The sequence below is a fragment of the Capricornis sumatraensis genome, chromosome 14 (assembly GCF_032405125.1).
Source record: "Capricornis sumatraensis isolate serow.1 chromosome 14, serow.2, whole genome shotgun sequence".
NCBI lineage: Eukaryota > Metazoa > Chordata > Mammalia > Artiodactyla > Bovidae > Capricornis > Capricornis sumatraensis.
Genome location: NC_091082.1, coordinates 44,658,486 through 44,672,436, shown reverse-complemented (window position 1 = coordinate 44,672,436; position 13,951 = coordinate 44,658,486). Strand labels below are relative to the sequence as shown.

Genomic DNA, 13,951 nt, shown 5'->3' with positions numbered 1-13,951 from the left:
GATCCAAAGAAAAGGGCATTCTTAACTCATTAAATAAGACACAAACACATAGTTTTACCCTTGACTTATGAGGTGTATCTCATACAGTCCTAGGGTCTAAAATCCTTTAGTCTGTGGCTAAAGAGGAAGCAGACTGTCCCTGTTTTTGAGCCCCTTTCTATGGAATACCAGAAGAAAGTAGTGCTTATATTCACTTCACCTCCATTTCTTTGCTTTACTATAGAACAATTTTCAAACACTTTAGTGAGGATTTTCCAGGTTGGGTTGAACAGCGATAAGAGGATGATGAAAAGAAGAGGAAGGAGTTTGAGTCTGTTCTGAGTGTGAACTCCAGTGATGTAAGAATGTAGATTTCTTTTATCTCTTTATCTCTTGCATATTTTTCCTGAATTGGTCAACTTAAACAAATGAACAGCTATTTCTTTCTTCCATCTATTCTCCCTGGGATCCTCCTTTTAGAGGAATGTTAAATCATGGAGTTCTTTGAGATTCTGAAGAAAGGTGCAAATCCTTTCCCAGATGATATGCCAGACAGCCACATAAACATTGAGTTTTATGGATAACTGCAGGGGGTCCCCAAACTTCCATGTCTAAGAACCCCATCCTTTCACCTCCTGTGTTTTAAGCTCAGAAGTTTCTCCATTGGCTTCTTGAAACTAGGCTGGGACTCTGCAATGAAGTGCTAACAACTCCAGCCCTGGAACTGTTTTAAACATTCCAGAGACAAGACCTCTTTCTTTGCCCTGGAGAACATTTGTCTCTTGGGATTCGGGAACACCAAACTCTGCATGTAAATTCAACTTCAAGTTCAGAATGGCTTCAATTAACCCTAGGACGTGAGGAAACATATTAAAGTTTATCTGCTGGTGCGTTTTCAACCAGATGGATCTCAGAATGTGGGAGCTCTAAATGGGGAACTTACAGGTAAATTATGCCAGCGTTAGAGTATCAGTGGGCTAAAGAGGAGGTCTGGGTTCACTTTCATCTATGCCTTTTAACCATTTTAGGTCTGTTAACTCTAGTTCTTACTCTTCCTTTCATTACCTATTTTTCAAAACATAAATAAATGGTTCACATTCTCCTGGGCTGGCTGCTAGGTCTTAGAAAGTTCAGCTTCAGAATTTGTAAATGGAAACTTATTAATCAAACCCCCAAACATCAAAGTGACTTAGTACTCAACAGGCACCCCTGGGAAAAGACCCTAGACCTGACCCTAGAGGGTAGCATAGGGTGTTTCATAAATGGTATTTATTACATTGTCTTCTAAGTAATTCATTTCCCGGATTGAAAAGCAAAATAGAAATTTTATAAAGTCAAATATACAAAATGAATCCTTTATATTTTAGAGATATAGTTCAGTGATGGTCCAGATGACTTAAAATCTTTTAACTATGCTACTTTATTTTTAATATTAATATTTCACCCTATATAATGGTGATCAGGAGTCTGATTTAAATATATACATATGCTTTGATTCTTAGTTTTGATGTCCTGGGTTCCTTCCTGTCTTTATTTCTATTGGTTATTTGGCTTTTAGATCTCTTTGTTTCACTGTTTCATTTTCTGCCTTTAGGCTAGGACCACTAAAAGCTATACTATATTACCACCACCACCCAGAAACTTAAGGGAAATTATATGATCAGCTGTACTACCTAGAAAATCTCTACTCTGCCACCAAGAACTTTCATAACTCTATTTCCTCAAAGACTCTCATATCTTCCTACCGCTTTTGCATTCCTGTTAACCCTCTTTAATTTTCTTTCCTTCCCATAGGAAATTTCTAAGACAAAACAAACTGATTTTGTAGATAATACCCAACATTTGCAAATATTCATTTGGTGCCCCACCATGTACCTAGCAGTATGCTAGAAATACATGTAAATAAATGTTGAAGAGAAATAATTTGTTTAAAATCACCTGTAGACTTGCTGGAGAAGGGAAATCCCATGGAAATCCTGGGAAATCCCAGGGACAGAGGAGCCTGGTGGGCTGAAGTCCATGGGGTCATAAAGAGTCAAACATGACTCAGAGACTGAGCACGGACTTATTACATTTTCAATTTGAAAGTCTAGAGATTATTACCACAAATTTTTCCAAAGAGAGAGAGAGAAACACCGTCTACTCAGGATGCTTCTCTGTTCAAAAGCCTGGCAGTTGGATCCCTTCTGCAACCAGTATTTCTGACTCGCACGATTTGGCTATGAACCAGCTCCTTTTCAGCTAACCCCCCAGGACTTCCCAATTTTCAGCAGCAATCAGACCACATCACTCCCGCTCTTAAAACCTGCTTGCTGCCCCACTTGACTTGCACTTAGAACAAAAATTTCATCTCCTTGTTTTGGTTGCCAAAGCCCAGAGTGATCTGTCCTCAGCACCATCTCATCCTTTGCTTCCCCTTGTTCATTCCATTCCAGCTGCTCTGCTTTCTTCCTGTCCTTTGAACACTCCACACTTTCCTTCCACTTTAAAGCCTCTGTATTAGCATTTGCTTCTATCTTTAATGCTCTTCCTCCTGTTTCTCTCTGCTTTCTTCTGGTCATTCTGCTCTCAGTCTAAATGTCACCTTTTTAGAGAGGTCTTCCCTGACCTCCCTCCTGTCTAATATCACTACCCCGTCATTCTATCACATAACCTGGCTTTAATTCTCTAACTACCCCTTTTCACTATCTTCTGTTTTTATGTTAACTTGTTCAGCATTGTTGTATATGTATTCGTGTTTGCTTCATTGTCTGTCTTCCATAGAATGTACATTTCATGAGGACAGGAACTGTATCTTTTTGATCATTTTAATACCATTGCCTGGAACAGTACCCGACACATTGTAGGCACTTAATAAATCGATAGTTATTGAAATAAGTAGTGGGAAAGAACACAGGCAATACAAGGACATGCCTATCTTGGTGTGAGGAGGAAGAGGTTAGTATGGGGAAGGCTCCTTTAAGGAGGAGATTCCTGGTCTACTAGAGCTAGGCACCCACAGAGGGAGAGGGTGCTCTGGGCATAAAAAGAACATAGGGAACATGCAGTGTCTTCTGAAAAGTACAAGATGTCTTGTTGTAAATGCATGGTAGAACTGTGGTGGAGGAGAGGGGTAACTGAGGAGTAATGGCAGGAGATGAGACTAGATAAATAAGAAGAAGCCTCATCTTGAAGAGCCTCGAAGTGTCCTCTTAAGAATTTGTTCAGGGAATAGAAACATCTGATGGACTTTAAGTAGTGAAGCAATATGATCAGATTTTGTGATAGGAATATCATTCTGATGGCCTTCGAGATAAAGAACTGGAGGGGTAAACTTGAGAAGAAGAGATCAAGGGGAAGACGATTTCTCTGGTCCGGGAAACAAGTGATAAAGTCTGAATTAGTGCAGCAGCAGTAAAGTGGAAATCTGGAGAATGGCCAGGTATCTCACCAGAATGTAAAGTTCACCGGGTTTGATGGCAGACTGATGTGAAGGGATCCTTGGTCTTCCTTCCCCAGTCTTACTTGATGGAGGACTTGAGGGTCTCTGTGGGCAAGTAGGTTGTGGGGCTTGGGTCAGGGATACTGTTACTAATAAGAACCTGCATACTTTATATGAGCCCTCTTTGGTGTGGGAGCCTTTCAAAGGGACACACCCACTCCAGAAAGTTAACATGGAATTTGCTGTCTCCTCTCCCTCTTCTAAGAGCTGCTGCTATCTGATGCTTCTCCAGGCTTTCTCGAGACACACCAGCTAAATCATAGGTCCTGAATTCTCTACCTCTCCTCCACTGGCCACTGTCCCAACACACTTCCTTGAGCTGGCCCCAAAGCCACCCACATGGAGTTCAGTGAGTGAGTCCTGCTCCTCTGTTCTCTCACATGGGACGTGAGCCATCATGCCCTTGTTTCTCTAACACTCCAAGAGAATGAGACAAAGTGCCTAGAACATATTTTTTGTACAGCCTTCTCATACTCTATCTAACCACAATTTTTTTTTAATTGAAGGAGGACTTCTTTACAATATTGGTTTGATTTCTGCCCTATATCAATATGAATTAGCCAATAGGTGTACATATGTCCCCTCTCTCTTGAACCTCCCTCCCACCTCCCATACAATACACTTTTAAATTTGATACAATCACTGCTGTAACCCTATTGTACTTAATTCTAATTATCACCTTTTCCCAACATTTTTCCATTCAGCATGCTTCCATTTTACTTTCAGTCATTCCCTTGCTATTTTTTCACTTATTCGTTCATTTATTCATCTGTAACATATTTTAAATATCATTTTATTTATTTATCTATGGTTGTGCTGGGTCTGCGTTGTTGTGCAGGTTTTTCTCGAGTTGCAGAGAGCAGGTGGGGGAGAGGGGGCTACTCTTTGCTGCAGTGCACAGGTTGTCATTGTGGTGACTCATCTTGTTGTGACTCCCAGGCTCAAGACCACAGGCTCGATAATTGCAGCACACAGGTTTAGTTGCTCTGTGGCATGTGGGATCTTCCTAGTTCAATCCCTGCATTGGCAGGCAGATTCTTTACCACTGAGCCACCAGGGGAGCCCTCTGTAACACATTTATTAAGCAGTAAGCATCTGTTCTCTACTACGGCTGGGGTTCAGATGTAAGTCATAGCCCTTGTCCTAAGATGGCTCTGCCAGCTGCTCCCTCCAGCTGAGTGCAAATAGGTTTCTTCTGCATTTGGATTGCAGACTTCATGCTCAGGAGGAAAGTCAGGGTGGAGATGCTGATGGAGAGCCACTGACATGCAGATGACCATAAGGAGGCCTCAGGAAAGCCAAAGACTGATGAGAAGAGGGTCCTGGAGACAGGAACCCAGGGTAATCTCTGTCTCTGTAAGTGAAGGCAGAGTTGACGTGGATTCAGGAGAAGACTGAAAACAATCACTTAAGATGTCAGAATAGAAGCAAGAGAAGAATCAGGGAAGCATTTTAAGCAAAAGGAAGTAGTGATATTTATTGCTACAGAATGGTCAAGGAAGAAAATGATGGAAAGACTGCATTGGGTTTGGTCATTGGGATGTCAGTGGTAAAGTCAGCAGGAACAGTTTTGGAGGGGACTAAGAGCTGAGGAAGAAAGAGGAGGCAAGGAAATTAATAAAACTGAAATGTAGAGGAAGGAGAAGAATCAGACAGGACCTAAGCAGAAGACAGGGGGTCTAGGGAGAGACCCTGAAGGTTCTGCCTCTAAAGTGCAAGGCTGTGGTCTACAACATAGGCAGGAGAACAGAATCACCTTTCTGCGGTACCTTTCCTGCCAACTTTGTCAGCCACCCGGCATGCTGGCAGACATGGGATCACTACCGGCATCTAAAAGCTCTATGCAAAGGTTGAGGGGAAAGAAACACTTCCTGCTCCTTCTACTTTGTCTCTGCCTCTCTCTTCACCCCACACTCACTTTTAATTCTTTGGAAAGTAAAATTAAAGACAAGCACAGTAGAAAGCAGCTTTCATGAAGGTTTACACAGGCACAGGATGTTATTCCAGTAAGCCGGTCTCAGACTCCTTCCCAGTGACTTCCGGTTTGATGTAGGCTGCCAAAGAATATTAAAATAAAAATGAACAGAGCACACGGCTGCTTCTCCTCAGGAGGTATTTCCTGGTGTTTCAGCACTTGTTTAGTCACAGACACCAAGACAGAGCCCTTAACTCTTCACCATCCTCGATCTAGCGCCGCCTTGTCATAAAGGTGACAATGAAAGTAGGGACAAATGTGAGAAAGCTTCCTCACCCCAAGGCAGTTTCAGAGGAAAATGATTGCTCAAAGGAGGGCTTTTAAGCATCATTCATCTTCCACACCCACACACCAAATGCTTGTCAGTTGCCGATGAGTCAAGAAGCCGTCTTACAGATATCACAGAGATTATTCTGAAATTGTCTGAAAAATTGCAAGTGTGCAATTTTTAAAAAAGAATCCTGATTATGGCTTTTATCAGACTTTCAAAGGAGTTCATGAGTTCTGTGAGAATAAGAATCACTGTGCTTTATACATATAAAAGGGATAACCAACAAAGATCTATTGTATAGTGCAGGGAGCTCTACTCAGTACTCCGTAATGACCTACATGGGAAAAGAATCTGACAAAGAAGGGATATATGCATATCCATAACTGAATCACTTTGCTGTACACTTGAAACTAACACAATATTATAAATCAACTATATTCCAAGATAAAATAAAAATTAAATTTAGGAGAAAAAAAAAAGAATCACTGTGTTAAGCCAACATACATTCCAGGGAGCAAGCATCGGCAGGTCATCTGAACTCACTGAGTCTCAGTGGTAGGCAGTGACGATAGTCCCAGACCTGCTATAGAAGGCTGGAGAAATCCTTAATTGACTTGGTAGTCATCCTTACAGTCTCCAGCCGCTCTTATAGAATGAGAGGTGATTCTTGGTATAATCCTGATTTTAGAACACAGAAAAGGACAGTCAGATTGAAGCGGGAGACACACAATGACTTGCATTTTCCTTTCTCAGGTGATGTGTCTTAATCAGAAGCAATTGCCAGTCCTCTAAAATCTTAAAAAGTTTAAAACCAGCACACACTCTCTTTCTCTCTCTCTCTGTCTCTATTTTGCTAAACCAAACCATATTGAAAGTTTATACAAACAACTTAAGACATAAAATGGTTCTGCTGGGACAGTGGGTGGACTTGGAAATGGAGATGGGGGTAGGAGCCTCACTGGCTCACTATTCCAACACTCTTCCTTGAGCTGGCCCCAAAGCCAGAGAAACCTGTAGAAATACTCTCTACAGGAAGAAAACCACTTTCTCGGGGCACAGGAAGAGCAGCCACTAGATGATAAACACTACAACCCTCTGGTCTACCTGGGAGAAAGCCAGCAGATTCAAAGGCAAATACTGAATCTCATTAGCTACGTTACTGCACTCTTCACCAGCAATATTTTTGCTTCTGTACTTGCCCCCCATCAAAATCCTGGAAAATTATATAACCTTTTGAACCCTTCTAAGTGGAGAGCTAAATTTTTAATCATAAGTTTTAAAATAAAAAATGGAATCTCCAGTGAATTCTAAAAATTGGCCTTTCACAATAAATGTTACATCATTTCCTAGAGTTTATCCAATGGAATAAACCACAGTGATCTGATAACACTTATCACTTAAAAAAAACACAAACTAGTTCCTAATAATAGGGAAGTTAATATTTTTTTCTTTTTTGTTGTCTCTTCTTTAATATCTATTTCTATTTCATTTCCTGTACAGAATTTTAACCTAATACATTTTAAGCTTTTTTGATTAATAACTATATCATATATTTTTATATAAATAAAAATATAATTAAGTTGAAATGTAAAAGATTCAATTTTATGAAATCATAAATCTCTATGTGTTAAATGTTTTCCTTTTTGATCGAGTTAGCATGACAATTACTTTAAGTACACAATTTAAAAATAGCATAAACATACTGCAAGTTTTAATAAGTAACTTAAACTTCCATATTTAAAATGGTATTGAAGACACATCTCTACATAAGGAGAGGGGCTTTTTCCCTATCCATGTAACCTTGTGTGAATATTATTTATTGATATAATCAAACAAGTTCACCTCAATTCTATTCCTATATTTCATTTTGTAAGGACTTTATTAAACATTAAGGACCTTTATTCATTTGAATAAGTAAATGGAAGCTTCTTATAATGATGTCTCTCAATTCTTTGAACTCTTTCCAAGTTTCATGTCCCAATCAAGTTAATGAAAAGAGAAAAATGGAAGACTCCTTGACATGAAAAGGATTTGTTTCACTATCATTTGAAGCATTCAAGTTGTCAGATCTACATCAATACTTTGGATGGTTTCTGTTTGGCATACCGGATGTTTTTTACATACAGAGACCAGGCCTAATGATTAGTAAGAGTCAGGTTACAAAAATTTCTTTTGTAAAATGGAAGTAGATACATTTGTAGGCAGATTGGTTTTAGGGAAGTGTACATGTTGAACATAAAGTTGGGAATCTGAACAGAGATTTACTTTAATTCTCCCTGCTATGTAGCCCTTGGGAAGCCAGGCTCATTCTGGTTTGAAGATTGCTGCTATAGCACCTGGCATGACACTCAATGGGTACTGAATTGAAAGTGGTGTAACAATAACTGGTGATACAATATAACCCACAGAGACCTCTATGGGATTAAGTTCCTACTAAGGGAATTATCGCCATACTTCCTATGCAAAGAAACAGCACCATAAATCATAACATTATGATACTGTCAACGTCTGATAATAGGTCCTGCAGTGGCCAGTTGATTAGCATTCTAGTAAGAACACAAAGCGTGCGTGCTTATCAAAGCCAATATTCAGAAACTCTAGATAGAAAAGTGCCAGGCTTCTTATACAAAGATAACTCCACTGTCTGGAAGATTTGCACTGATTTGTGTTACATGCTCCACACTGTCTGGTCTGGCTGGAGTCAACAGTACATATACACTGTTTGCACGCACGCACACACACACACACACACACACACACACACACACACACACACACACGCTACCACCGCAACCACCACTTACCCCATAGACCCTACATCATCCATCTCTGGAGCCTGACTGTGGCAGTTGAGAATTTCTATCTAGGAAGGGTTTCAGTGAGCAGTCTGGCTGGGAGAGCAGCATAGCTTCAGTAGAAAACAAATGCATGATTTTTATGTTGGTGGTTTTGCTGGGATGGCTCTGGATGAGCACAGATGTGGCAACCAGGCTCGGGCATGTCACATATTCCATCATCTACAACAGCAACTCAGGGTGGGTTTGAAAACCTGGAGATTTCGAAAAGCAAAAAAGTAGAGTGGCAAAAGTTCTTGTTTCAAAGTTAGGCTCTGCTTCTGTCATTTTCCATGTGTTGCTTTCAACACTACCAACCTTCAGTATTCTCATGTGTAACAGGAGGGTGCTGGGTGAGCATCTCCAGAACTTATTTGTCTAAAAACACTTTCAGTTCAGTTCAGTCAGTCAGCTGTGTCCGACTCTTTGCGACCCCATGAATCATAGCATGGCAGGCTTCCCTGTCCATCACCAACTCCCAGAGCTCACCCAAACTCATGCCCATCGAGTCGGTGATGCCATCCAGCCATCTCATCCTTTGTCGTCCCCTTCTCCTCCTGCCCTCAATCTTTTCCAGCATCAGGGTCTTTTTCAGTGAGTCAGTTCTTTGCATCAAGTGGCCAAAGTATTGGGGTTTCAGCTTCAGCATCAGTCCTTCCAATGAATATTCAGGACTGATTTCCTTTAGGATGGACTGGTTGGATCTCCTTGCAGTCCACAGGACTCTCAAGAGTCTTCTCCAACACCATAGTTCAAAAGCATCAATTCTTTGGTGCTCAGCTTTCTTTATGATCCAACTTTCACATCCATACATGACTACTGGAAAAACCATAGCTTTGGCTAGGTGGACCTTTGCTGATAAAGTAATGCCTCTGCTTGTTAATATGCTGTCTAGGTTGGTCATAGCTTTTCTTCCAAGGAGCAGGCTCTTTTTAATTTCATAGCTTCAGTCACCAGCTACAGTGATTTTGGAGCCCAGAAAAATAAAGTTTGACACTGTTTCCACTGTTTCCCCATCTGTTTCCCATGAAGTGATGGGTCCAGATGCCATGATCTTCGTTTTCTGAATGTTGAGTTTTAAACCAACTTTTTCACTCTCCTCTTTCACTTTCATCAAGAGGCTCTTTAGTTCTTCTTTGCTTTCTGCCATAAAGGTGGTGTCATTTGCATATGTGAGGTTATTGATATTTCCCCCGGCAATCTTGATTCCAGCCTGTACTTCATCCAGCCTGGCATTTTGTGTGATGTACTCTATATATAAGTTAAATAAGCAGGGTGACAATATGCAGGCTTGATATTCCCCTTTTCCGATTTGGAACCAGTCTGTTGTCCCATGTCCAGTTCTAACTGTTGCTTCTTGACCTGCATACAGATTTCTCAGGAGGCAGGTCAGGTGGTCTGGTATTCCCATCTTTTTAAGAATTTTCCACAGTTTGTTGTGATCCACACAGTCAAAAACACTTTAAACATGTTAATAGATTTGATGAAATCCCAACATAAGGGAGGTTATGAGAAGTCATCCTTGCTATAGATTCAAGGTGAATAAGTTTATTATTCATTTATTAATAAAAATTATATATGTCTACATACATGCATTAAGCACTGAATAATATTATAGACATATATTAAAACAGTAAAGGAAGAAAACATAGATCAATAATACAGAATAGATGGCATAGTGCAGCATGATTAATTGATGTTCTGTGCATCAGAGTACAGGCCAGACAGCTGTGTGGATCAGGGAGGTTTCGTGAGACTTCCTATTATTCTTGAGTATGGCATACCAGTTTTTAAAGGGAGATTATTGCATAATAACAATGATAGCATTTTTAACATGATACGGCAAAATACATCATAAAAGAAAATACTAGTGGCAACCAGTTGTTACTCAATAAATATTTGTTGAATGAATGAGAAATTAAGTCTGTTCTGAGCCTTGATGCAATCTTCAGCTAGGGGAGGACTTAAGCAGAGCAGCGAGAAATAAAAATTGAGCAGAAGGCTTGAGCCGCCCACTAATGGAAACAGACAGGTCACTCAAGACCATCCTTGTTAAGTAGAAGTGGTTGGCCACATTGATCGCACATGGACACTAAAAGGAAGTTTTCTTGTTTCAGGCCAGCTGCCCCAAAGCCATCTGGAGCTGGAGATTTCAGAGAGTGGTCTTCAGATCTGTCCAACTCCTTTGCTTCAGTATCCTGATCTTCGGTAAACTTTATGCTAACCTTTCACCTGGTCCTCAGAGATTAGGGTAACTTCTCCAAATGGGCAAAGTTAAGGATGGTAGCCAGTTGTGAGGCATGGGAAAACTGTCCAAGCCCAGATTCCTGGATGTGGGGAAATGCACCCAACAAACACCACCATATTGGTAGAAAAGGCTTCAGGGAGAACATACAAAAATACACCTATGGCCAATTTATGCATGAGACTCAATAGACACAGGCCTGCATTACTTTTAGAGAGCCACAAAAATGCTGTAATTTCTTTAGAAATAATTTTCTTCTAGGCCAAAGAAAATGTTTTCATGTGCAATACTAATATGTTCATCTTTAAACCAATGCAGTTATAAAAGTTTTAATTTTATTACTGAGGAAGGGGATTCTGAAGGCAAAATTCTATGCAAGTCAGAATCTAGCCCTGGTGATATCAGAATAAAGTCTTATAGCAAAACAATGCCATAGAGGTGCCTGTGAGGGAAGGCAAACAGAACCGACTCTCATGTGGGCAGCTGAGGAGAGGGTTGATTAGGAGCAAGCCCTCATAAACAGGAAAAAGAGCCATTTCCAGGCCTGATTGCTTACCCTGTGCACCTCTTCACTTGGGAACTGGCCTCTTCTGGTGGGGGTGAGCTCCCACTGGCTAGGTTAACACTACTTTGTGTCCTAACCCTCTTTATACTTTGGAAGGGCACATTCTTTATTTCATTTGATTTCATAAACATTTCTTTTAAAGGCCTGTTTTAAGCGCTATTTTAACAAGTGAGTAAGCAGAGATGGAGGAAGTAGAGTAATTTATCAAAGGGAAACAGCCCAGCGTAGTAGGATGAGTGTAAAATTGCAACCCAGGAGATACCATGAGCCTCCGCCACAAACCTGGTGGTGTTTTTACTCAACAAGTATGCAGGGAATGCCTGATTAGTGCCAAGCTCTTTGCTTGGTGTTAAGAATCCAGAGGTAAAAAGAGACCCCTATTAGGATTCACAATCTAGCAGGTGTGGCCCATGTCATACAAACAGATGTGACAACACCTGGCAGTAAGGGAGGTGCAAATAGAGACAGGGTGCCTGAAAGAAGGAACACCAAGCCCCCCGGAGGAGTCATGGAAAGTAGGTGGAGGAAACGTTTACCCAGCCTAAGCAGAAAAGGGGAGCCAGAGGAGAAGGAAGAGCATGTGCAAAGGCATGGAAGCGGGTGACTTCTGTTTTTGCTAAAGAAAAGTAAGTATGGTGGGTGATGAGGCTGGACCAGCAGGTAGGCTCCCGATCATAGAGCATCTTATTTCCCACGTGAAGAGGCAGTACCTGTGGATATGAGGCAGCCCTCAAGACATTTGACATGTCATTTAAATGGCACCCCACTCCAGTACTCTTGCCTGGAAAATCCCATGGATGGAGGAGTCTGGTAGGCTACAGTCCATGGGGTCGCAAAGAGTTGGACATGACTGAGTGACTTCACTTTCACTTTAATTTGGGCTTGGGCAAAGTATTTAACATCTCCTCCATTTCTAAAAGGAGGTTAGAAGGCCCCTAAGATCCCTTTCAATGCCGGTACTTTGTGATTCCAAATCTTTAATATTAATACCAAAGATCCTCAGGAGAGGACACTTTCTTATTCTTGTTTTAAAATTTATTTTTAATTGGAGGATAGTTGCTTTACAATGTTGTATTGGTTTCTGGCATTCAACAATGTGAACCAGCCATAAATATACATATATCCTCTCCCACCTTGAACCTCCTTCCCACCCCTCCCCTCCCACGCCTCTACATCATCACAGAGTACTGAGCTGAACTCCCTGTGTTATACAGAAACTTCACTAGCAATCTATTTTATACCTACAAATGAATATGTTTCAATGCTACTCTCTCAATTCATCCCACCTTCTCCTTCCTCCACTGTGTCCACAAGTCTGCTGCTGCTGCTGCTAAGTCGCTTCAGTCATGTCCGACTCTGTGCGACCCTGTAGACGGCAGCCCACCAGGCTCCCCTGTCCCTGGGATTCTCCAGGCAAGAGCACTGCAGTGGGTTGCCATTTCCTTCTCCAATGCATGAAAGTGAAAAGTGAAAGAGAAGTCGCTCAGTCATGTCCGACTCCTAGCAACCCCATGGACTGCAGCCTACCAGGCTCCTCCGTCCATGGGATTTTCCAGGCAAGAGTACTGGAGTGGGTTTCCATTGCCTTCTCCATCTAGAAGAGCACATTTTCTTATTCTGACTTAAAGTGTATCAACGCTTTTAACTAAAAGGTGGAAACCATTCTTTTTCCTAAGAACAACTAGATTAGACATAAAAGGATCATGCTTTTGGTATTTCTCGTCTAGTCAGACTCATCTGACTATACAGAAGTATGCTTATGCTCACAACCTCTTTCTCATCAGGGACGCTAATTTGATCCTCACTCTCCTTTACTTAGAGCTAATGACCCAGAAAGAAGTATCAGCATGGACCTACCACTACAGCGATAAACCATATTCATGGAATTATTCCCGGGCATTCTGCCAGAAGTACTACACGGATTTAGTGGCCATCCAGAATAAAAACGAGATTGCTTATCTCAATGAGACCATACCTTACTACAACTCTTACTACTGGATTGGTATTCGAAAGATCGACAATAAATGGACCTGGGTGGGAACCAAGAAGACTCTCACTGAGGAGGCTGAGAACTGGGCTGACAACGAGCCTAACAACAAGAAGAACAACCAGGACTGTGTGGAGATCTACATCAAGAGTCCGTCAGCCCCCGGCAAGTGGAATGATGAGCCCTGCGGGAAAAGAAAGCGAGCACTCTGCTATAGAGGTAGGGGCTTCTTGACTCTAAAATCCACCTGTTTAAAAAAAAATGCCTTCCCTGGTTCATTAATATAGCCCCCAAGTCAATAACAGTGAGTCTGAAAGTCAGGGACTTGGGAACAAAGAGTGAACTGTCAGTCAAGCAGCATTATTGAGCATCTTGAAGAATATAAGAACAGAATTAGACAGAACTGGCCTTTTGAAGCCAGAAGGAAATTTTTATATCATTTGGTCCACCCTTATAGTTTATAATGGCCAAAATAGATGCTCAGGAAGTTTTGGTCTCCTAAAATTTATGTCCAGAGCTTTTCAGTATCACTGGGCCCTAGAATAAGAGACTGCATAGTTTGAGAATTTGGCCTTGTCTCTAGGAGATACAGTTGGAACTAATACCTACAGATC

General features: G+C 41.2%; 1 protein-coding gene across 1 annotated transcript in view; it reads left to right on the top strand.

Annotated features, from left to right (window-relative positions):
• SELP (selectin P) overlaps positions 1 to 13,951 on the top strand; it is an 89,440-nt gene that overhangs the window by 44,010 nt on the left and 31,479 nt on the right. Inside the window, 2 exon segments of the mRNA XM_068985730.1 lie at positions 10,658 to 10,748; positions 13,170 to 13,556. Of these exon segments, the coding sequence (XP_068841831.1) occupies positions 10,658 to 10,748; positions 13,170 to 13,556 (478 nt within the window).